This window comes from Bufo gargarizans, chromosome 2 (genome assembly GCF_014858855.1).
Source record: "Bufo gargarizans isolate SCDJY-AF-19 chromosome 2, ASM1485885v1, whole genome shotgun sequence".
Lineage (NCBI taxonomy): Eukaryota > Metazoa > Chordata > Amphibia > Anura > Bufonidae > Bufo > Bufo gargarizans.
Window position 1 is genome coordinate 122,833,817 of NC_058081.1, and position 25,075 is coordinate 122,858,891.

Consider the following 25,075-nt stretch of genomic DNA (forward strand, 5'->3'; position numbering starts at 1 on the left):
TGAACCGTGTACACATATGATGGTGGATTATCATTGAATGTATCACTGACATGCCCCGATTGATGTTGGTGTGTATGGTAACAGATGGAGTTAATTATATGAATTGTAGCCCACCCATGAATGGGTAGCTTCCGCAGATGGGTCCCTAAGAAGTGTGCTAAGAGCTTCCATTATTAAGTTATCTAGAATAACCCCCATTTCTTAGCTCTATTGTTTGTATATATAACAGTGTGCAGCCATTTTGTTTTTTGTAATTTTGTTTGTTACATATATATATATATATATATATATATAGATGAAAAAAGTCCAGTGGGAGCACCACCAGAGTACGGGTGCAAAGTCCAACACAGGGCAGTGGCAAACCCCAAAATTGTATAAAGCGAAGAAGTAGGACTGCACTCCAAAATGTAGTAAAATAACAGTGATTTATTCACCCATAATATGGCAAGTCTTGCGACGTTTCGGCTCACAAGAGCCTTCCTCAAGCATAATAACAGTGAAAGTCAGAACATATAAAGGCATTTACAAAGTGTCCAACCCACAAAGGTGTGGTCACAATCAATTACAATTACATACATCTGGTTGAGATCAATAAAGTGCAAATATATAAAGTGACAAGTGCTAAATAATGTACAACTCTAGGGATGCCTTACCCTCAGCGAGAGCCAAAATGTGTACAATACTTTGTATAGGTAGATTCACAATTAAATAAGTGACTTATTGAATGGGGATCACAGAAACACGGCCTTCAGTGGCGATGGGGCCCACATATACCATCGCGTTCGTTGCGGATCTTCAACTCATCAATGCGCATGTTCGCACTGACCTCATGGTGTGCGTCATAGTGTAAAGTTTGCGCGCATGCGCATGAGCGCAAATACGCGCGCACGCGTCTGCGCGCAAATTCGCGCGCACGCGTTCGCGCGCAAATTCGCACGCATGCGTATCATGCGATCGGCGCAAAGGCACCATTTTACTTAAGGGAATCCACCCTACAATTCTATTTGTATTATATGTGACTGTTATATAAGTAGGAACGTTATATAAACATGCGACCGCTGTAGGGATCTCCTACAAAAGCCAGCTTCTGGACCGGGATCCCGACCTTACGAGCGAGACACCTGACCAGGGGGCCGTGAATGCCAGGGGAGCGCATTTCCATGATCTCTGCCGGCAGTCTAGGCCCATTGCTGGTAATTAAAGCAGTCATGAAGAGATACTCACTCCCAAATAAACAGTCATATCATATAAATATAAAGGTACAGATGTATATCTGAAGTGACGCATGGATGTAAAGACGCAAAGACGCAGATGTCCACGCTGGGCCGCATCGTCCACAAAGGCAAAAAATTCCAGGATCCACATCCAATAGTGTGAAAATATATAAAACCTAAAAACAAAGAGAGAGGAATAAATATTTCCAAATATAGTACAGATATATATTGATCTTTTCACGGTTATCTTACACCAATATACCGATATAAGGAGGACAGGAACACATATATGCGATTGGACTAAGAACGACCCGCAGATCCACAACACTGTCACCTGAACTCGATGTTGAGACCCTTAGGGTGCAAGCTGTCAAGATCATAAATCCAGCGTAATTCTCTTTTTTTCAAGAGAGTTAAGCGATCACCACCTCTTCTAGGGAGCCTAACCTGATCGATGATCCAACATCTTAGATCCCGCTCGCAGTGTCCTAGGGATCCAAAATGTCTGGATACTGGTAGATCAGTGCGTTTCTTCCTTATTGAGTTCCTATGGTTATTCAACCTAACTTTTAATTCTGTAGAAGTTTCCCCAACATATAATAAGTTACAGGGGCAGGCCAACACATATATCACATATGACGATGAACAGTTTAAATGGAACTTAATGGGGTATTCTTTATTTGTGAACGGATGTACAAAGGACTTAGCTTTGCAAATATGTCGACAATTGACGCAACCGAGACACGGAAAACATCCGAGGCCCGGCTGCGCCAATGTCCGCTGCACACTGATCTTCTTCGGACCTATATCAGCCCTGACCAATTGATCTTTAAGGTTTTTATTTTTACGGTACGATAGAAGAGGAGGGAATTTAAATTCCGGAACATCTACAATGGACCTGCTTAAGATACTCCAATTATTTTTGAGGATACGACCTATCTCCAAAGAACACTCAGAGTAGGTAGACCTGAATGGTATTCTCTGAGTTTCCTTGGGGGTAGTTGATATTATTTCAGTATTCGTATCTAGAATTTTATTCTTGTGTGTATCTAATAATTTACGGGGATAGCCCCGGTCCCTGAATTTACAAGCCATCGTTTCCAATGTGTCTAACAGTTCAGTATGGTCAGAGACAATGCGTTTCGTACGTAAAAATTGTGAGTAAGGGAGGTGTTTCACTAAACTGCGTGGGTGATTACTTTCGTATCGCAAAATAGTGTTCCTATCGGTCGGCTTAACATACAATCCTGTACCAATTGTACCATCGACCAATTTCACATTGGTATCCAAGAATGATAATTGTGTCTTGGAGTATGATACAGTGTATTGAAGATCCGGGTCTATATTATTAAGGTATGCATGGAACTCACTCAATTGTGATTCCGTACCAGACCACAGGAGGAAGACGTCATCTATGTATCTCCACCACCTAATCACATGTTCAAAGTGGTGGGACACATAGATAAAGTCTTCCTCCATGTGTCGCATGTAGATATTTGCGTACGTTGGGGCCACATTGGACCCCATCGCCACGCCACGTTTCTGATTATAGAAAATGTCTTGAAACAAGAAGTAATTGTTTTCAAGAATTAGTCTCAGTAGAGTATTTATAAAACATTTTGCATTCTGTGTTACGGGCGAGTCATCCAGATATTTGTTGACCGCACTAATGCCCTTCTCATGCCCTATTGATGTGTATAAAGACACAACATCAAAGGATACGAGAATCACAGTCTGCATGTCACTGATGTCCACAGCCCTCAGTTGTTCTAGAAAATCGCCTGTATCCTTTATATAAGACTTTCCAGCCATTGAAAATTCTCTGAGTAACCTGTCTAGAAAAATGGATATCCTACTGAAGACAGAATCAGAGCCAGACACGATGGGGCGGCCGGGGGGGTCCACCAAGCTCTTATGGACCTTAGGTAATATATATATGACGGGAGTAATGGGAGTAGTGATCGTCAGATACTCCCTTAATCCCTCATCTATAATACCCCCGGCCACCGCATCGGATAGGCTCTTGTTGATAATGGCCATAATGCGAAATTTAGGGTCACCTTGCAATACACCATACACATTTATATCACTCAGTTGACGTTCGATTTCCTTAATATACTTTTGTGTATCAAGGACAACTACCCCACCGCCCTTATCGGCCGGTTTAATAGTTAACTGGGGGTTGTTCTTGAGTTGGGATAGGGCCTCTATTTCAGCAGTGGTCAGATTGGGGTTGCTTACTCTAGCTGTATCCCCATGTAGGGATTTTAGTATACTGACATCTCGTTGAACTGCCGAAATATAGGCCTCTATCGCAGGTTCGTCTATATTAGGAAAAAAGGCGCTTTTATTAAACAGGTTTAATCCCCTAAGTGAAAATTCGCTAGAGCATGTTTGTAAATTTACATTACGTCCCTTAAAGAATATTTTAAGTCTAAGGGAACGAAAAAAATCAGTTAAATCCATCTCTAAGTCAAACCAATTTACCTTTGTACTTGGGCAAAAGGTGAGACCCTTGGACAGGACACTCAGTTGGGCTTCAGTCAATTCAACTGAGGATAAATTAAAGACTATTGTCTCTTTCTCTGAGATGGCGCTTTGGTTGATTGCAGTCTGGTTCTGTTCTGTCGCTGTTTTCCCTTGTCTTCTATACCGGCGACCTCCCCTCCTGGTTCTTGTTCTTTTCCTTTCTTTATCTCTGGATCCACCCCTAAAAAAGCTTTATCTTCATCTGTGGGCAATGGAGTATACTTTTTCTTTCTCCTATTATCACGATTGGAGCTCATTGATGGCTGGTCAGTTTGCCAGGTGTATATATCACCTCGTTTGTAGTCGTCCACATCACGTGACCACTTGCTCCTTTTCCCTTCCTCCAATTCCATCTGAAACTTATCAAGTTGAATTTTAATTTCCTCTTTGTATAAAGTAAGATCGTCGGCAGGTAATTGTGTCTGCAATGTCCGTTCAACCTCTGTCAGTTCCTCCGAAAGTGAGGCCACTTCTATTTGCAAAAAATCGATGTTTAGCAAAATATAATCAAGTGAATACCTGTTTGATAACATCTCGAAGCGTTTACAAAATAATTCATTATTAGGAAAAAGATTCGGCCGCAGATTTGAACGCATTCCTCTCGGAATTTTCTTTTCTTTATAATACTGCCCCAGAGTGGCCATATGTAATCTCATTGCAATGAGGCGCCTGGATAAAGCGACATACTTGCGTTTGAGTTCCTTTACGGTTGGAGCTTGTAGAAATGAGGCATCACTCTCAATTCCCCGCATAATGCGATCCACCTCCTCAGCAGTATAGGTGCCGCCATAGGGTGTTTCTGTATTTGACATGATAAATACTTCAGGTGTGCTCACCCACGGTGCCAGTAATAGTAGATGAAAAAAGTCCAGTGGGAGCACCACCAGAGTACGGGTGCAAAGTCCAACACAGGGCAGTGGCAAACCCCAAAATTGTATAAAGCGAAGAAGTAGGACTGCACTCCAAAATGTAGTAAAATAACAGTGATTTATTCACCCATAATATGGCAAGTCTTGCGACGTTTCGGCTCACAAGAGCCTTCCTCAAGCATAATAACAGTGAAAGTCAGAACATATAAAGGCATTTACAAAGTGTCCAACCCACAAAGGTGTGGTCACAATCAATTACAATTACATACATCTGGTTGAGATCAATAAAGTGCAAATATATAAAGTGACAAGTGCTAAATAATGTACAACTCTAGGGATGCCTTACCCTCAGCGAGAGCCAAAATGTGTACAATACTTTGTATAGGTAGATTCACAATTAAATAAGTGACTTATTGAATGGGGATCACAGAAACACGGCCTTCAGTGGCGATGGGGCCCACATATACCATTGCGTTCGTTGCGGATCTTCAACTCATCAATGCGCATGTTCGCACTGACCTCATGGTGTGCGTCATAGTGTAAAGTCCGCGCGCATGCGCATGAGCGCAAATACGCGCGCACGCGTCTGCGCGCAAATTCGCGCGCACGCGTTCGCGCGCAAATTCGCACGCATGCGTATCATGCGATCGGCGCAAAGGCACCATTTTACTTAAGGGAATCCACCCTACAATTCTATTTGTATTATATGTGACTGTTATATAAGTAGGAACGTTATATAAACATGCGACCGCTGTAGGGATCTCCTACAAAAGCCAGCTTCTGGACCGGGATCCCGACCTTACGAGCGAGACACCTGACCAGGGGGCCGTGAATGCCAGGGGAGACACTTTGGACACTTTGTAAATGCCTTTATATGTTCTGACTTTCACTGTTATTATGCTTGAGGAAGGCTCTTGTGAGCCGAAACGTCGCAAGACTTGCCATATTATGGGTGAATAAATCACTGTTATTTTACTACATTTTGGAGTGCAGTCCTACTTCTTCGCTTTATACAATTTTGGGGTTTGCCACTGCCCTGTGTTGGACTTTGCACCCGTACTCTGGTGGTGCTCCCACTGGACTTTTTTCATCTACTATTACTGGCACCGTGGGTGAGCACACCTGAAGTATTTATCATGTCAAATACAGAAACACCCTATGGCGGCACCTATACTGCTGAGGAGGTGGATCGCATTATGCGGGGAATTGAGAGTGATGCCTCATTTCTACAAGCTCCAACCGTAAAGGAACTCAAACGCAAGTATGTCGCTTTATCCAGGCGCCTCATTGCAATGAGATTACATATGGCCACTCTGGGGCAGTATTATAAAGAAAAGAAAATTCCGAGAGGAATGCGTTCAAATCTGCGGCCGAATCTTTTTCCTAATAATGAATTATTTTGTAAACGCTTCGAGATGTTATCAAACAGGTATTCACTTGATTATATTTTGCTAAACATCGATTTTTTGCAAATAGAAGTGGCCTCACTTTCGGAGGAACTGACAGAGGTTGAACGGACATTGCAGACACAATTACCTGCCGACGATCTTACTTTATACAAAGAGGAAATTAAAATTCAACTTGATAAGTTTCAGATGGAATTGGAGGAAGGGAAAAGGAGCAAGTGGTCACGTGATGTGGACGACTACAAACGAGGTGATATATACACCTGGCAAACTGACCAGCCATCAATGAGCTCCAATCGTGATAATAGGAGAAAGAAAAAGTATACTCCATTGCCCACAGATGAAGATAAAGCTTTTTTAGGGGTGGATCCAGAGATAAAGAAAGGAAAAGAACAAGAACCAGGAGGGGAGGTCGCCGGTATAGAAGACAAGGGAAAACAGCGACAGAACAGAACCAGACTGCAATCAACCAAAGCGCCATCTCAGAGAAAGAGACAATAGTCTTTAATTTATCCTCAGTTGAATTGACTGAAGCCCAACTGAGTGTCCTGTCCAAGGGTCTCACCTTTTGCCCAAGTACAAAGGTAAATTGGTTTGACTTAGAGATGGATTTAACTGATTTTTTTCGTTCCCTTAGACTTAAAATATTCTTTAAGGGACGTAATGTAAATTTACAAACATGCTCTAGCGAATTTTCACTTAGGGGATTAAACCTGTTTAATAAAAGCGCCTTTTTTCCTAATATAGACGAACCTGCGATAGAGGCCTATATTTCGGCAGTTCAACGAGATGTCAGTATACTAAAATCCCTACATGGGGATACAGCTAGAGTAAGCAACCCCAATCTGACCACTGCTGAAATAGAGGCCCTATCCCAACTCAAGAACAACCCCCAGTTAACTATTAAACCGGCCGATAAGGGCGGTGGGGTAGTTGTCCTTGATACACAAAAGTATATTAAGGAAATCGAACGTCAACTGAGTGATATAAATGTGTATGGTGTATTGCAAGGTGACCCTAAATTTCGCATTATGGCCATTATCAACAAGAGCCTATCCGATGCGGTGGCCGGGGGTATTATAGATGAGGGATTAAGGGAGTATCTGACGATCACTACTCCCATTACTCCCGTCATATATATATTACCTAAGGTCCATAAGAGCTTGGTGGACCCCCCCGGCCGCCCCATCGTGTCTGGCTCTGATTCTGTCTTCAGTAGGATATCCATTTTTCTAGACAGGTTACTCAGAGAATTTTCAATGGCTGGAAAGTCTTATATAAAGGATACAGGCGATTTTCTAGAACAACTGAGGGCTGTGGACATCAGTGACATGCAGACTGTGATTCTCGTATCCTTTGATGTTGTGTCTTTATACACATCAATAGGGCATGAGAAGGGCATTAGTGCGGTCAACAAATATCTGGATGACTCGCCCGTAACACAGAATGCGAAATGTTTTATAAATACTCTACTGAGACTAATTCTTGAAAACAATTACTTCTTGTTTCAAGACATTTTCTATAATCAGAAACGTGGCGTGGCGATGGGGTCCAATGTGGCCCCAACGTACGCAAATATCTACATGCGACACATGGAGGAAGACTTTATCTATGTGTCCCACCACTTTGAACATGTGATTAGGTGGTGGAGATACATAGATGACGTCTTCCTCCTGTGGTCTGGTACGGAATCACAATTGAGTGAGTTCCATGCATACCTTAATAATATAGACCCGGATCTTCAATACACTGTATCATACTCCAAGACACAATTATCATTCTTGGATACCAATGTGAAATTGGTCGATGGTACAATTGGTACAGGATTGTATGTTAAGCCGACCAATAGGAACACTATTTTGCGATACGAAAGTAATCACCCACGCAGTTTAGTGAAACACCTCCCTTACTCACAATTTTTACGTACGAAACGCATTGTCTCTGACCATACTGAACTGTTAGACACATTGGAAACGATGGCTTGTAAATTCAGGGACCGGGGCTATCCCCGTAAATTATTAGATACACACAAGAATAAAATTCTAGATACGAATACTGAAATAATATCAACTACCCCCAAGGAAACTCAGAGAATACCATTCAGGTCTACCTACTCTGAGTGTTCTTTGGAGATAGGTCGTATCCTCAAAAATAATTGGAGTATCTTAAGCAGGTCCATTGTAGATGTTCCGGAATTTAAATTCCCTCCTCTTCTATCGTACCGTAAAAATAAAAACCTTAAAGATCAATTGGTCAGGGCTGATATAGGTCCGAAGAAGATCAGTGTGCAGCGGACATTGGCGCAGCCGGGCCTCGGATGTTTTCCGTGTCTCGGTTGCGTCAATTGTCGACATATTTGCAAAGCTAAGTCCTTTGTACATCCGTTCACAAATAAAGAATACCCCATTAAGTTCCATTTAAACTGTTCATCGTCATATGTGATATATGTGTTGGCCTGCCCCTGTAACTTATTATATGTTGGGGAAACTTCTACAGAATTAAAAGTTAGGTTGAACAACCATAGGAACTCAATAAGGAAGAAACGCACTGATCTACCAGTATCCAGACATTTTGGATCCCTAGGACACTGCGAGCGGGATCTAAGATGTTGGATCATCGATCAGGTTAGGCTCCCTAGAAGAGGTGGTGATCGCTTAACTCTCTTGAAAAAAAGAGAATTACGCTGGATTTATGATCTTGACAGCTTGCACCCTAAGGGTCTCAACATCGAGTTCAGGTGACAGTGTTGTGGATCTGCGGGTCGTTCTTAGTCCAATCGCATATATGTGTTCCTGTCCTCCTTATATCGGTATATTGGTGTAAGATAACCGTGAAAAGATCAATATATATCTGTACTATATTTGGAAATATTTATTCCTCTCTCTTTGTTTTTAGGTTTTATATATTTTCACACTATTGGATGTGGATCCTGGAATTTTTTGCCTTTGTGGACGATGCGGCCCAGCGTGGACATCTGCGTCTTTGCGTCTTTACATCCATGCGTCACTTCAGATATACATCTGTACCTTTATATTTATATGATATGACTGTTTATTTGGGAGTGAGTATCTCTTCATGACTGCTTTAATTACCAGCAATGGGCCTAGACTGCCGGCAGAGATCATGGAAATGCGCTCCCCTGGCATTCACGGCCCCCTGGTCAGGTGTCTCGCTCGTAAGGTCGGGATCCCGGTCCAGAAGCTGGCTTTTGTAGGAGATCCCTACAGCGGTCGCATGTTTATATAACGTTCCTACTTATATAACAGTCACATATAATACAAATAGAATTGTAGGGTGGATTCCCTTAAGTAAAATGGTGCCTTTGCGCCTATCGCATGATACGCATGCGTGCGAATTTGCGCGCGAACGCGTGCACGCGAATTTGCGCGCAGACGCGTGCGCGCGTATTTGCGCTCATGCGCATGCGCGCGAACTTTACACTATGACGCACACCATGAGGTCAGTGCGAACATGCGCATTGATGAGTTGAAGATCCGCAACGAACGCGATGGTATATGTGGGCCCCATCGCCACTGAAGGCCGTGTTTCTGTGATCCCCATTCAATAAGTCACTTATTTAATTGTGAATCTACCTATACAAAGTATTGTACACATTTTGGCTCTCGCTGAGGGTAAGGCATCCCTAGAGTTGTACATTATTTAGCACTTGTCACTTTATATATTTGCACTTTATTGATCTCAACCAGATGTATGTAATTGTAATTGATTGTGACCACACCTTTGTGGGTTGGACACTTTGTAAATGCCTTTATATGTTCTGACTTTCACTGTTATTATGCTTGAGGAAGGCTCTTGTGAGCCGAAACGTCGCAAGACTTGCCATATTATGGGTGAATAAATCACTGTTATTTTACTACATTTTGGAGTGCAGTCCTACTTCTTCGCTTTATATATATATATATATATATATATATATATATATAGTTCAAAGGAAGCAGGACTGCACTCCAAGTAAAAGTGAAAAATCAGTGGAGCTTTATTCATCCATAACTTTGGCAACTTTGCGACGTTTCGGCTCACAAGAGCCTTCTTCCAGCCGCTGGAGGAAGGCTCTTGTGAGCCGAAACGTCGCAAAGTTGCCAAAGTTATGGGTGAATAAAGCTCCACTGATTTTTCACTTTTACTTGGAGTGCAGTCCTGCTTCCTTTGAACTATATATATATATATATATATATATATATATACAGGGAGTGCAGAATTATTAGGCATGTTGTATTTTTGAGGATTAATTTTATTATTGAACAACAACCATGTTCTCAATGAACCCAAAAAACTCATTAATATCAAAGCTGAATATTTTTGGAAGTAGTTTTTAGTTTGTTTTTAGTTTTAGCTATTTTAGGGGGATATCTGTGTGTGCAGGTGACTATTACTGTACATAATTATTAGGCAACTTAACAAAAAACAAATATACACCCATTTCAATTATTTATTTTTACCAGTGAAACCAATATAACATCTCAACATTCACAAACATACATTTCTGACATTCAAAAACAAAACAAAAACAAATCAGTGACCAATATAGCCACCTTTCTTTGCAAGGACACTCAAAAGCCTGCCATCCATGGATTCTGTCAGTGTTTTGATCTGTTCACCATCAACATTGCGTGCAGCAGCAACCACAGCCTCCCAGACACTGTTCAGAGAGGTGTACTGTTTTCCCTCCTTGTAAATCTCACATTTGATGATGGACCACAGGTTCTCAATGGGGTTCAGATCAGGTGAACAAGGAGGCCATGTCATTAGATTTTCTTCTTTTATACCCTTTCTGGCCAGCCACGCTGTGGAGTACTTGGACGCGTGTGATGGAGCATTGTCCTGCATGAAAATCATGTTTTTCTTACCTTGCAGACTTCTTCCTGTACCACTGCTTGAAGAAGGTGTCTTCCAGAAACTGGCAGTAGGACTGGGAGTTGAGCTTGACTCCATCCTCAACCCAAAAAGGCCCCACAAGCTCATCTTTGATGATACCAGCCCAAACCAGTACTCCACCTCCACCTTGCTGGCGTCTGAGTCGGACTGGAGCTCTCTGCCCTTTACCAATCCAGCCATCTGGCCCATCAAGACTCACTCTCATTTCATCAGTCCATAAAACCTTAGAAAAATCAGTCTTGAGATATTTCTTGGCCCAGTCTTGACGTTTCAGCTTGTGTGTCTTGTTCAGTGGTGGTCGTCTTTCAGCCTTTCTTACCTTGGCCATGTCTCTGAGTATTGCACACCTTGTGCTTTTGGGCACTCCAGTGATGTTGCAGCTCTGAAATATGGCCAAACTGGTGGCAAGTGGCATCTTGGCAGCTGCACGCTTGACTTTTCTCAGTTCATGGGCAGTTATTTTGTGCCTTGGTTTTTCGACACGCTTCTTGCGACCCTGTTGACTATTTTGAATGAAACGCTTGATTGTTCGATGATCACGCTTCAGAAGCTTTGCAATTTTAAGAGTGCTGCATCCCTCTGCAAGATATCTCACTATTTTTGACTTTTCTGAGCCTGTCAAGTCCTTCTTTTGACTCATTTTGCCAAAGGAAAGGAAGTTGCCTAATAATTATGCACACCTGATATAGGGTGTTGATGTCATTAGACCACACCCCTTCTCATTACAGAGATGCACATCACCTAATATGCTTAATTGGTAGTAGGCTTTCGAGCCTATACAGCTTGGAGTAAGACAACATGCATAAAGAGGATGATGTGGTCAAAATACTCATTTGCCTAATAATTCTGCACGTAGTGTATATATATATATATATATATATATATATATATGTAACAAACAAAATTACAAAAAACAAAATGGCTGCACACTGTTATATATACAAACAATAGAGCTAAGAAATTGGGGTTATTCTAGATAACTTAATAATGGAAGCTCTTAGCGCACTTCTTAGGGACCCATCTGCGGAAGCTACCTTGACGCCTGGTAGATGGGCCCAACACGTATGTGCGCTAAGAGCTTCCATTATTAAGTTATCCTCATTTATAGTCAGTATTGTACCACTTTTATCTAGAATGACCCCCATTTCTTAGCTCTATTGTTTGTATATATAATGGTGTGCAGCCATTTTGTTTTTTGTAATTATGTTTGCTTCATGGATATGCACCTGTGATTCTGAAGGTTTTAGTCAAAATTGTCTTGCTCTCTCTCTCTTTCTCTCTCTCTCTCTCTCTCTCTCTCTCTCTCTCTCTCTCTCTCTCTATATATATATATATATATATATATATATACTGTATATAAAATTTTATAAATCACATTCATAATAATACATCATTTCTATAAATAACACAGAAATATATAAAATCACATGTCCATGATGGAAATAGAGTATCCCAATAAAGGAGAAAACCAGAAACAGATCTTCTAATCAATATTCACAAGCATAGGAGAAAATACCAGGATATCTTGTATATAGATAAAATAACCGCATATATTCTAAAAGAACCGCAAGAAAATCACTTAATATATTCTAATAAAATGCAGGACCAAAGAAACAAAAAACTACATCACTGCCCTAATATCCCATTCTATATTAAGCCCCTTAGGTTGGAGACAATCAATATCAAAAATCCATTGGGCCTCTTTTTTATTTATCTGTTTGATTGGGTCACCTCCTCTCCAAAATCTTGTCACTTTCTCCGCACCTAAAAATTTGAGACCTGTCGGGTTCTTTTGGTGAACACTTTTAAAATGTGCTGAAACACTATGTGTTTCTAAGCCTTTTTTGATATTTCTAATGTGTTCACCAATCCTAGTTTTTAATTTGCGCAGGGTCCTTCCTACATAATACAAACCGCAAGGACACTCCAGAATATATATGACCCCTCCTGTTTCGCAGGACATATTCCCTTTTATTCTGATTTTTTTTTATCTGTCCCCACTATAACTCTATTGACATTCCTGATCTTTTTATCAGCACTAATTCTTTTCTTGCCCCCACTGCAAAAACCGCACCATGTGAATCGGTCCGTCTCAGCATTGGGTTTGGACTGTCTTCCAATATAGCTGTGCACCATTTTATTCCTCAAACTAGGTGCTTTTTTGAATATAAAGGGGTGGGGGGGGGGCGATTAAGTACAGAATCACCAATGACTGGATCATTTTTTATCATATACAAATTTTTTTGTATAACTTTTTTTATTTGTGGGCAGAATATTGAATACGTTTTCATGAAAGAAAATTTATACTTATCTTCCTTAACCTCCGTTTTATTTTATTTCCTACTAATACATTTATCTTTAGTACTATTATTAACCCTGACCTCTTCTCTCTGTTTATCTAATAACTCAGAACTATAGCCCTTTTCTTTAAATCTATTCAATACTATGTTACTTTGCTCTTCATTATCATTTATATTAGCACAATTACGCCTTATCCGTTGAAATTGGCCCTTTAGAATGTTATTAATCCATGGATCATAGTAGCAGCTGCTTTTATCTATGTAGCTGTTTCTATCAGGGGGTTTAAAATATGTAATAGTTTGGATCTTCTCTTTGTTCAAGGAAATTTCAAGATCTAGAAACTGGACTTTTTCCTTAACCCTTTCATGACCAAGGGTCATTGATGCCCCAGTGTCCAGGTCAAAATTTACAAATCTGACATGCGTCACTTTATGTGGTAATAGCTTTGGAACACTTTTACTTATCCACGCCATTCTGAGATTGTTTTCTCGTGACACATTGTACTTCATGATAGTCATATATTTGAGTCAATATATTTCACCTTTATTTATGAAAAAATCCAAAATGTACCAAAAATTTTGAAAAATTCACAATTTTCCAAATTTCAATTTCTCTGCTTCCAAAACAGAAAGTGATACCTAATAAAATATTTATTACTTAACATTCCCCATATGTCTACTTTATGCTGGCATCATTTTGGAAATGTAATTTTATTTTTTTAGGACGTTAGAAGGCTTAGAAGTTTAGAAGCAATTCTTGCAATTTTTAAGAAAATTTCCAAAACGCACTTTTTAAGAACCAGTTCAGATCTGAAGTCACTTTGTGGGGCCTACATAGTGGAAACCCCCATAAATGACCCCATTGTAGAAACTACACCCCTCAAGTTACTCAAAACTGATTTTACAAACTTTGTTAACCCTTTAGGCGTTCCACAAGAATTAAAGGAAAATGGAGATAAAATTTCTAAATTTCCCTTTTTTGGCAGATTTTCCATTTTATAATTTTTTTTTCTTTAACACATTGAGAGTTAACAGCCAAAGAAAACTCAATATTTATTACCCTGATTCCGCGGTTTACATAAACACCCCACATGTGGTCGTAAACTGCTGTACGGGCACACGGCAGGGCGCAGAAGGAAAGGAATGCCATACGGTTTTTGGAAGGCAGATTGTGCTGGATTGGTTTTCTGAACGCCATGTTTTTTATTTTTCTGCCGATCGTCTTGTGCAGGGGCTCGTTTTTTGCAGAAAGAGTTGAGGTTTTTATTGGTACCAATTTTGGGTACATAGGATTCTTTGATCATTCATTATTACACTTTATGGGGCAAGGTGACCCAAAAATTGTCTGTTTTGGAACAGTTTTCATTTATTTATTTTTACTGCGTTCATCTGAGGAGTTAGGTCATGTGATTGTTTTATAGAGAAGTTCGTTACGGACGTGGCAATACCTAATATGTATACTTTTTCTTATTTATTTAAGTTTTACACAATAATAGCATTTCTGAAACCAAAAAAATGATGTTTTAGTGTCTCTATAGTCTGAGAGCCAAAACTTTTTAATTTTTTGGACGATTGTCTTAAATAGGGTATCATTTTTTGCGGGACGAGGTGATGGTTTGATTGGTACTATTTTGGGGGTCATAAGCCTTTTTGATCGCTCGCTGTTGCACTTTTTGTGATGTAAAGTGAAAAAAATAGCTTTTTTGGCACTGTTTTTTTTATTTTATTTTTATGGTGTTTATCGGACGGGGTCCATCACGTGATATATTTATAGAGGCGGTCGTTACGGACGCGCTGACACCTAATATGTGTATTTTATTTTATTTTTTCATTTTTTTTAAAGGAAAAGGCAATTTCTTTTTTTCAATTTACATTTTTATTTATTTATTTTTTTATTTTTACTTTTATTATTTTCACTTTTTTTTTATCAGTTCCCTCTTGGATCTTCAAGATCCAGTAGGGCTGATAGTTGTACTATACTTTGCAATGCTCTTGCATTCCAAAGTATAATACTTACAGATGTCCTGTAGGTGGCAGCACTGGACACCTTTCCATGGCAACAGGACGCTTTTGCAAAGCGTCCGGTTGCCATGGCAACCATCGGGTGCTGCAATCACAGCGCTGCAGCCCCGATGGTGGAGAGAGGGAGCTCCCTCCCTCTGTTAACCTCATGGATGCCGCAACCGCGGCATCTATGGGGTTACAGGAGAGTGTCAGCATAGAGCTGACACTCTCTGCTGATGGCGGCGGCTCAGTAATGGAGCCGCCGCCATCGCACACAGCAGGGAGATCGGGGGGGGCAGCGCTGGAAAGGTGGGGTGGGGGGGATTGGGGAGGCTACTAAATGACTGCATGGGGCGGGGAGGGGGCGGACCAAATCACGGCAGCTAGTAGGAGAATGAGCTGCAGGCGGCACAAGGGGGGGCACAGCCACAGATCGGGGCACAGATCGGCGGGAGGGGGGTTTATTACCCGAGGTCACATTACCTGATTTCATGCTCTGATCTGCAGAGCGCAGATCAGAGCATGAAACCGGCATTTTAACACTGCCGCGATCCGATTGGTTAGTCTGCACAGACTAACCAATCGGATCGATTGCCGGCAAGGGGCCACTCTGATTGGTCCCTTGCCGGCATTACTGCACTGTATGCTGTCCGTGACAGCATACAGGGCAGGGGCAGAAGCTTTAATCCAAGCGCTTTGCAGCGCTTGAATTAAAGAGCTGCCAGAACGTTTATATACGTGGTAGCTGCACGGGGTATGTGCAGCTATCACGTATATATACAGATTGCGGTCGTGAAAGGGTTAATAATGTTTTCCATAAAAACGATGTTCCAGCTATTATTATTTATATAACATAAAAAATCCCTTATTGACAATTCATCCCCTTGCAATATACACAGGCAATCATCGATATATCTCCTCCATAAACATAGAGTGCCTTTTATCATAGGGATGTAAGCCTTTGAATCAATATATTTATATTCCTAGTAAGCCATGAACAGGTTTGCAAAACTAGGTGCGAATTTCGCACACATTGCAACTCCTGAAACTCTTCTCCATACCAGAAATAATTATGTTCCAAACAATAGGTTATACAATCTAGAATAAAAACCCTCTGAATCTCCTTTATCTGCTCATCCTGATCCATAAAAACTTAACACTTTGTAGACCATTCTCAATCAGTATAATTGTGTATAGGGACGTAACATCCACTGTCACTGTCATAAAGAAGGTATTATCTGTTAGTGTACTGAAATCCCTTAACAAGTCAAGTAACTGTCCCGTCTCCCTAAGGTAGGATTTGGTATTAGGGACATAACTTTGCAAAAAGGAATCCACATATTCCGATACTCTGCTAGTGATAGAATCCACGCCAGATACAATCTGCCTCCCTGGTGGATTTTTTACATCCTTAGAGAGGTAGTATATAACGGAGATCTTGGGATATTGTTTTTTCATAGATGTCTCTATTTAACACCACTATTCCACCTCCCTTGTCCGCCGGTTTTATTACTATATTTTTATTTTCCTCCAGATTTTTTAATGCTTCCTTGTCACTCCTAGTGAGGTTGTCTTTAAAGTAGCAACCGGGATGTTCTTGAGGCCTTTTAAAACTTCTCACTTAAAGGCATCTAAGACGTCATTATCTTTATTGATCGGAAAAAACGTGGATTTATTTCTAAAATTGGAATGTATATGGCTATTCTCCAGTGGAGATTTTTGTATGGGATTATTAATTAGGTATTTACATAAATTTAATTTCCTCATATATCTATGGACATCCAGATAAGTTTCAAACTTATTACCTGTGTATGTGTGAGCAAATTTCAATCCCTTATTTAGGACCTTCTTTTCATTTTCCGTCAGACTATAGGAGCTAAGGTTATATATTCCTAAATCTTCTCCCGTCCCTTTTTCACTAATGGGCTTATTTTTTAATTTTCCCCCTCTTTTTCCCCTACATCTTTTTTCTTCCTTTTCGGGGTGCTCAGGACGTCTGTATCGATCTCCTGGGTTATCACTGGAATTATACCTTTTACACACGCGTGGGGAAAATTTTCCTCATCTATAGAACGTATTGCCCCCATAGGCTCTACCTTTTTCTAAAAATTATTCAGGTGACTTTGTGGCTGAAAGGGCGGTCCTGCCTTATTATTATATCTATAATCCTGATGTCTATATGGTCTCCTCGCTCCACCCTGTCCCTGATATCTCTGGTAATTCTCTTGACCTGAATGATAATTTCCATGGTGGTGCTGAAACTTCCCCACAAGAACACGCCACACTGTCAACCAAAACTTCACAGGGCAGAGGTAACCTTACAAAAGATCGGCAATATAGTGCAGTACCCGTAGCTATGTGCTGGTGTCAAGCATTCACCTGGATGTATAAATAGACACCGGCACATAGCTACGTAGAGCCCCTGACGAAGCCTTTGGGCAAAACCCAGGTCGGGCAGCGATATTTCAAAGGGTTTTATATGCTGATTACTAGCGGTGCTTTTTGTGAGTATAATAAAGCCTTTATTCTTTGACATATTCACGGGTACTGCACTTTGTTGCTGATCTTTTGAAAGGTTACCTCTGCCCTGTGAAGTTTCGGTCGGCAGTGTGGCGTGTTCTTGTGGGGAAGTTTCAGCGTGGGATACAAACTAACTGCGCTTTCCTTCTACAAGGCGTTTCCAACTCTATCTCCTTAGAAGCGCGGACCTGGACCTTTGTTTTGTTGATTGCATGTTATAAGGAGGGAGGATCGACTCCTATTCTCAGGACTGCTGCTTAGTATGCAACTTTACACATAGAACTCTTTATTTTTATCTGCTATAGTATGTGTACTATCCACAAATGGACAGTCTGGTGGAAAGATTTAATAAAACTCTAAAAACCATGTTAAAAAGGGTGGTGTCCAAAGATGGGAAGGATTGGGAACTTTTTCTGCCATATCTCATGTTCGCAGTGCGAGAGGTGCCCCAGGCCTCTACTGGGTTCTTGCCCTTCAAATTGCTATATGACAGACATCCTCGTGGCTTGTTGGACGTAGCCAAAGAGGCGTTGGAACAACAACCCACTCCGTATAAAAGCGTCCTTGAATATGTTACCAAGATGCAACAGCGAATAGAGACTATTTTGCCTCTTGTCAGGGAGCATATGGAGGCCGCTCAGCGAGCACAGAGTCGGATCTATAATCGGCAGGCTCGGGTCTGGATCTTTATCCTGGGCGATCAGGTTTTGGTTCTGGTGCCGACCATGAACAGTAAGTTCCTAGCCAGGTGGCAGTGGCCCTACAAGGTACGGGGAAAAATTGGAGAGGTAAATTACAAGGTACACCAGCCGGGGAGGCAAAAGCCGGAGCAGGTTTACTATGTTAATTTATTAAAACCTTGGAAAGATAGGAAAACCTGTACGGAAGACAGCCCACAACCGGGTTTTCTAGGGGAAGAGGTTCCGGTTCCTCTGTCTGATGCAAGGGAAGCGGTTGCCACAATAAAATGGCTGACAGCCTCTCCACAGGCTCAGGAGATCAGGGAATTTGTTAGTCGGAACGCACTTCTGTAATCCAACATGACATTGTCACTGAGCCTCAGGCAAAAGTCCGGATAAAGCCATACCCGGTGCCCGAGGCTCGGCGAAAAGCCATCTCTTAGGAAGTGCAGCTCATGCTGCGGCTAGACGTCATTGAGGAATCTAAAAGTGAGTGGGCCAGTCCTATAGTCTTAATTCCTAAGCCAGATGGGACGTTACGATTTTGTAACAATTTTAGGAAGTTGAACGAAATATCAAAATTCGATGCATATCCCATGCCTCGGGTAAATTAACTAATTGAGAAGTGAGGCCAAGCCAGGTATTTTTCTGTTTTGGACCTCACCAAAGGGTACTGCAGGTTCCGTTGATGGAGGCTGCCAAAAAGAAAACTGCCTTCATCACACCAGAGAGGCTGCACCAATATAAGGTATTACCCTAAGGCCTGTATGGCACCCCCGCCACTTTTCAACGTCTAATGGATATTGTACTCCGTCCACATCGGCGGTACGTCTTGGCTTACCTGGACGATATTATCGATCACAGTACTGACTGGGAAAGTCACCTGCCCAAAGTACAGGCAATAGTGGACTCCCTTCGAAAGGCAGGACTAACAGCTAACCCAAAGAAATGTGCGATAGGGTTAGAGGAGACCTTGGGTATGTCATTGGTATGTCATTTTTTATTTTTTTTAGCCATAATATATTTACATATATTATTATATATTTAAAATATATAATATTATAATATATGTAAATATATTATGGCTAAAAACATCAATGGTAGTTTCCTACATATTATGCATTCATATATATCAGATTGATTTTATGATTTTAACTTGATTTTATGATTTTAACAAGCCCCTGCACAAGACAATCGGCAGAAAAATACAAAAAATAGGATGTTCATATAATGCTTTATTATGTAAAACTGAAACATCCAAACATAGAAAGTCGACATATTTTATATCATTGCGTCTGTAACAACCTGCTCTATAAAAATAGCACATGATCTACCCTGTCATATGAATGTTGTAAAAAAATAAATAAATAAAACAACGGTTCCAAAACATACATTTTTTGATTACCTTGCATCACAAAAAAGTACCCCAATCATATGTACCCCAAAATAGTACCAATAAAACTGGCACCTTATCCTGTAGTTTCCAAAATGTGGTCACTTTTTTCAGTTTCTACTGTCGGGGTGCATCAGGGGGGCTTCATTTGGGACATGGCATCTAAAAATCAGTTCAGCTAAATCTGCCTTCCAAAAACCTTATAGCGTTCTTTTCTTTCTGCTGCCTGCCGTGTGGCCATTCAGCAGTTTATGACCACATGTGCGGTGTTTCTGTAAACCGCAGAATCTGGGTTTTGTTACTGGAAAACATGGATTAAAATGTAAAATCTAATAAAAAAGTGAAATTCTGAAATTTCATCTCCATTTTCCATTAATTCTTGTGGAACACCTAAAGTGTTAACAAAGTTTGTAAAATCAGTTTTGCGTAACTTGAGTGGTGTAGTTTCTAAAATAGGGTAATTTTTGGGCGGATTCTATTATGTAAGCCCCACAAAGTGACTTCAGACCTGAACTGGACCTTAAAAAGTGGGTTTTGGAAATTTTCTTAAAAATTTCAAGATTTGCTTCTAAACTTCAAAGCCTTCTAACATCCCCAAAAAATAAAATGGCATTTTAAAAATGATCCAAACATGAAGTAGACATATGGGAAATGTAAAGTAATAACTATTATATGAGGTATCACTATTATAAAAGTAGAGAAATTGAAATTTGAAAATTTGTGAATTTCTTTGAAATTTTTGGTAAATTTAGGAATTTTTTTTCACAAATAAAGGTGAAATATATTGAGTCAAATTTATGACTATCATGAAGTACAATGTGTCACGAGAAAACAATCTCAGAATGGCTTGGATAAGTAAAAGTGTTTCAAAGTTATTACCACATAAAGTGACACAGTGTCAGATTTGCTCAATTTGGCCTGGGCAGAAGAGCGAAAACTGGGTACAAGGGGTTAATAGGATACCCAGACTCTAGGCCTTATATTATTACAAATTACCTAATACCACTGGAAGAGAAGAGGTTAAACCTTTTCATACTATTTTATTGCAAACTTTTTTTTTTTTGTAATATATCTTTCAAAATATTTACGCTGCTTTTATATAAAGATATAAGTATGGGCATATTTGTCAAAGTGTAGAATAATACACATTGCTCTATTATTTTATTATAAGTATACACAGGTAATGTCATTTATATACATGTGTTGCTTCATCGCTCAATCACATTTTCCTATTGCATCACCACTATGAGTCAATTAGAAATTAAGTTTCAATAAAGAAGAGCACAGTTTGAGAACTGGACTGAATGATAACTGTTTCCATTGAGGCGAGCATCACAAGTTAGGATTGCAGCAGATTAATAGCAGCCTCACAGCCATAACAGATGAACAAAAAAAAAATCTTATTTACAAACCTATTAGATTTGCTATGTAAGCTTTCCACAGCTGATCTGATTGTGCCTCTTCCTCCAGTGCTCCTGCAAGACAAAAGACAATACATTATTTATCAAATTCTGTTACTGTCTGTGAGCTTTGCTTTAACAATTCCGTGATCCCTTGTAGAGAGTTAAGACATTTTCTCTTGCTTGTTTTAGACTTGGTTACAATACCCATTTCTAGACAAAGGAGATAGCTTCTTGCATTTGCAAATGTAACCAGGAGACATGACATCAGGTCTCATCAGGGAAACACCACATTATTTAAAGTGTTACTGTAATATTTTTTTTTAAATGTATAGGGGCAGTGATCCTGACTAGAGTTGAGCGAACACCTGGATGTTCGGGTTCGAGAAGTTCGGCCGAACATCCCGGAAATGTTCGGGTTCGGGATCCGAACCCGATCCGAACTTCGTCCCGAACCCGAACCCCATTGAAGTCAATGGGGACCCGAACTTTTCGGCACTAAAAAGGCTGTAAAACAGCCCAGGAAAGAGCTAGAGGGCTGCAAAAGGCAGCAACATGTAGGTAAATCCCCTGCAAACAAATGTGGATAGGGAAATGAATTAAAATAAAAATTAAATAAATAAAAATTAACCAAAATCAATTGGAGAGAGGTTCCATAGCAGAGAATCTGGCTTCCCGTCACCCACCACTGGAACAGTCCATTCTCAGATATTTAGGCCCCGGCACCCAGGCAGAGGAGAGAGGTCCCGTAACAGAGAATCTGTCTTCATGTCAGCAGAGAATTAGTCTGCATGTCATAGCAGAGAATGAGGCTTCACGTCAGCCACCACTGCAACAGTCCATTGGCATATATTTAGGCCCAGCACCCAGGCAGAGGAGGGAGGTCCCGTAACAGAGAATCTGTCTTCATGTCAGCAGAGAATTAGTCTGCATGTCATAGCAGAGAATGAGGCTTCACGTCAGCCACCACTGCAACAGTCCATTGGCATATATTTAGGCCCAGCACACACACAGGCAGAGGAGAGAGGTCCCGTAACAGAGAATCTGGCTTCATGTCAGCAGAGAATCAGTCTGCATGTCATAGCAGAGAATGAGGCTTCACGTCAGCCACCACTGCAACAGTCCATTGGCATATATTTAGGCCCAGCACACACACAGGCAGAGGAGAGAGGTCCCGTAACAGAGAATCTGGCTTCATGTCAGCAGAGAATCAGTCTGCATGTCATAGCAGAGAATGAGGCTTCACGTCAGCCACCACTGCAACAGTCCATTGGCATATATTTAGGCCCAGCACACACACAGGCAGAGGAGAGAGGTCCCGTAACAGAGAATCTGTCTTGATGTCAGCAGAGAATTAGTCTGCATGTCATAGCAGAGAATGAGGCTTCACGTCAGCCACCACTGCAACAGTCCATTGGCATATATTTAGGCCCAGCACACACACAGGCAGAGGAGAGAGGTCCCGTAACAGAGAATCTGTCTTCATGTCAGCAGAGAATCAGTCTGCATGTCATAGCAGAGAATGAGGCTTCACGTCAGCCACCACTGCAACAGTCCATTGGCATATATTTAGGCCCAGCACCCAGGCAGAGGAGGGAGGTCCCGTAACAGAGAATCTGTCTTCATGTCAGCAGAGAATTAGTCTGCATGTCATAGCAGAGAATGAGGCTTCACGTCAGCCACCACTGCAACAGTCCATTGGCATATATTTAGGCCCAGCACCCAGGCAGAGGAGGGACGTCCCGTAACAGAGAATCTGTCTTCATGTCAGCAGAGAATTAGTCTGCATGTCATAGCAGAGAATGAGGCTTCACGTCACCCACCACTGCAACAGTCCATTGGCATATATTTAGGCCTAGCACACAGGCAGAGCAGAGAGGTCCCGTAACAGACAATCTGGCTTCATGACAGCAGAGAATCAGTCTGCATGTCATAGCAGAGAATGAGGCTTCACGTCACCCACCACTGCAACAGTCCATTGGCATATATTTAGGCCTAGCACACAGGCAGAGCAGAGAGGTCCCGTAACAGACGATCTGGCTTCATGTCAGCAGAGAATCAGTCTGCATGTCATAGCAGAGAATGAGGCTTCACGTCAGCCACCACTGCAACAGTCCATTGGCATATATTTAGGCCTAGCACACAGGCAGAGGAGAGAGGTCCCGTAACAGACAATCTGGCTTCATGTCAGCAGAGAATCAGTCTGCATGTCATAGCAGAGAATGAGGCTTCACGTCACCCACCACTGCAACAGTCCATTGGCATATATTTAGGCCTAGCACACAGGCAGAGCAGAGAGGTCCCGTAACAGACAATCTGGCTTCATGACAGCAGAGAATCAGTCTGCATGTCATAGCAGAGAATGAGGCTTCACGTCACCCACCACTGCAACAGTCCATTGGCATATATTTAGGCCTAGCACACAGGCAGAGCAGAGAGGTCCCGTAACAGACGATCTGGCTTCATGTCAGCAGAGAATCAGTCTGCATGTCATAGCAGAGAATGAGGCTTCACGTCACCCACCACTGCAACAGTCCATTGGCATATATTTAGGCCTAGCACACAGGCAGAGCAGAGAGGTCCCGTAACAGACAATCTGGCTTCATGTCAGCAGAGAATCAGTCTGCATGTCATAGCAGAGAATCAGGCTTCACGTCAGCCACCACTGCAACAGTCCATTGTCATAAATTTAGGCCCAGCACCCAGGCAGAGGAGAGAGGTCCCGTAACAGACAATCTGGCTTCATGTCAGCAGAGAATTAGTCTGCATGTCATAGCAGAGAATCAGGCTTCATGTCAGCCACCACTGCAACAGTCCATTGGCATATATTTAGGCCTAGCACACAGGCAGAGGAGAGGTTCATTCAACTTTGGGTAGCCTCGCAATATAATGGTAAAATGAAAATAAAAATAGGATTGAATGAGGAAGTGCCCTGGAGTCCAATAATATATGGTTATGGGGAGGTAGTTAATGTCTAATCTGGACAAGGGACGGACAGGTCCTGTGGGATCCATGCCTGGTTCATTTTTATGAACGTCAGCTTGTCCACATTGGCTGTAGACAGGCGGCTGCGTTTGTCTGTAATGACGCCCCCTGCCGTGCTGAATACACGTTCAGACAAAACGCTGGCTGCCGGGCAGGCCAGCACCTCCAAGGCATAAAAGGCTAGCTCTGGCCACGTGGACAATTTAGAGACCCAGAAGTTGAATGGGGCCGAACCATCAGTCAGTACGTGGAGGGGTGTGCACACGTACTGTTCCACCATGTTAGTGAAATGTTGCCTCCTGCTAACACGTTGCGTATCAGGTGGTGGTGCAGTTAGCTGTGGCGTGTTGACAAAAGTTTTCCACATCTCTGCCATGCTAACCCTGCCCTCAGAGGAGCTGGCCGTGACACAGCTGCCTTGGCGACCTCTTGCTCCTCCTCTGCCTTGGCCTTGGGCTTCCACTTGTTCCCCTGTGACATTTGGGAATGCTCTCAGTAGCGCGTCTACCAACGTGCGCTTGTACTCGCGCATCTTCCTATCACGCTCCAGTGCAGGAAGTAAGGTGGGCACATTGTCTTTGTAGCGTGGATCCAGCAGGGTGGCAACCCAGTAGTCCGCACAGGTTAAAATGTGGGCAACTCTGCTGTCGTTGCGCAGGCACTGCAGCATGTAGTCGCTCATGTGTGCCAGGCTGCCCAGGGGTAAGGACAAGCTGTCCTCTGTGGGAGGCGTATCGTCATCGTCCTGCCTTTCCCCCCAGCCACGCACCAGTGATGGACCCGAGCTGCGTTGGGTGCCACCCCGCTGTGACCATGCTTCATCCTCATCCTCCTCCACCTCCTCCTCATCCTCGTCCTCCTCGTCCTCCAGTAGTGGGC

At 41.8% G+C, this 25,075-nt stretch overlaps 1 protein-coding gene across 1 annotated transcript in view; it reads right to left on the bottom strand.

The window, feature by feature from the left end:
• Positions 1-25,075, bottom strand: part of ST8SIA2 (ST8 alpha-N-acetyl-neuraminide alpha-2,8-sialyltransferase 2) — a 486,181-nt gene that overhangs the window by 258,891 nt on the left and 202,215 nt on the right. Inside the window, exon 2 of the mRNA XM_044283199.1 lies at positions 21,224-21,286. Coding sequence (XP_044139134.1) covers positions 21,224-21,286 — 63 coding nt within the window. The remainder of the gene's footprint in view (positions 1-21,223; positions 21,287-25,075) is intronic.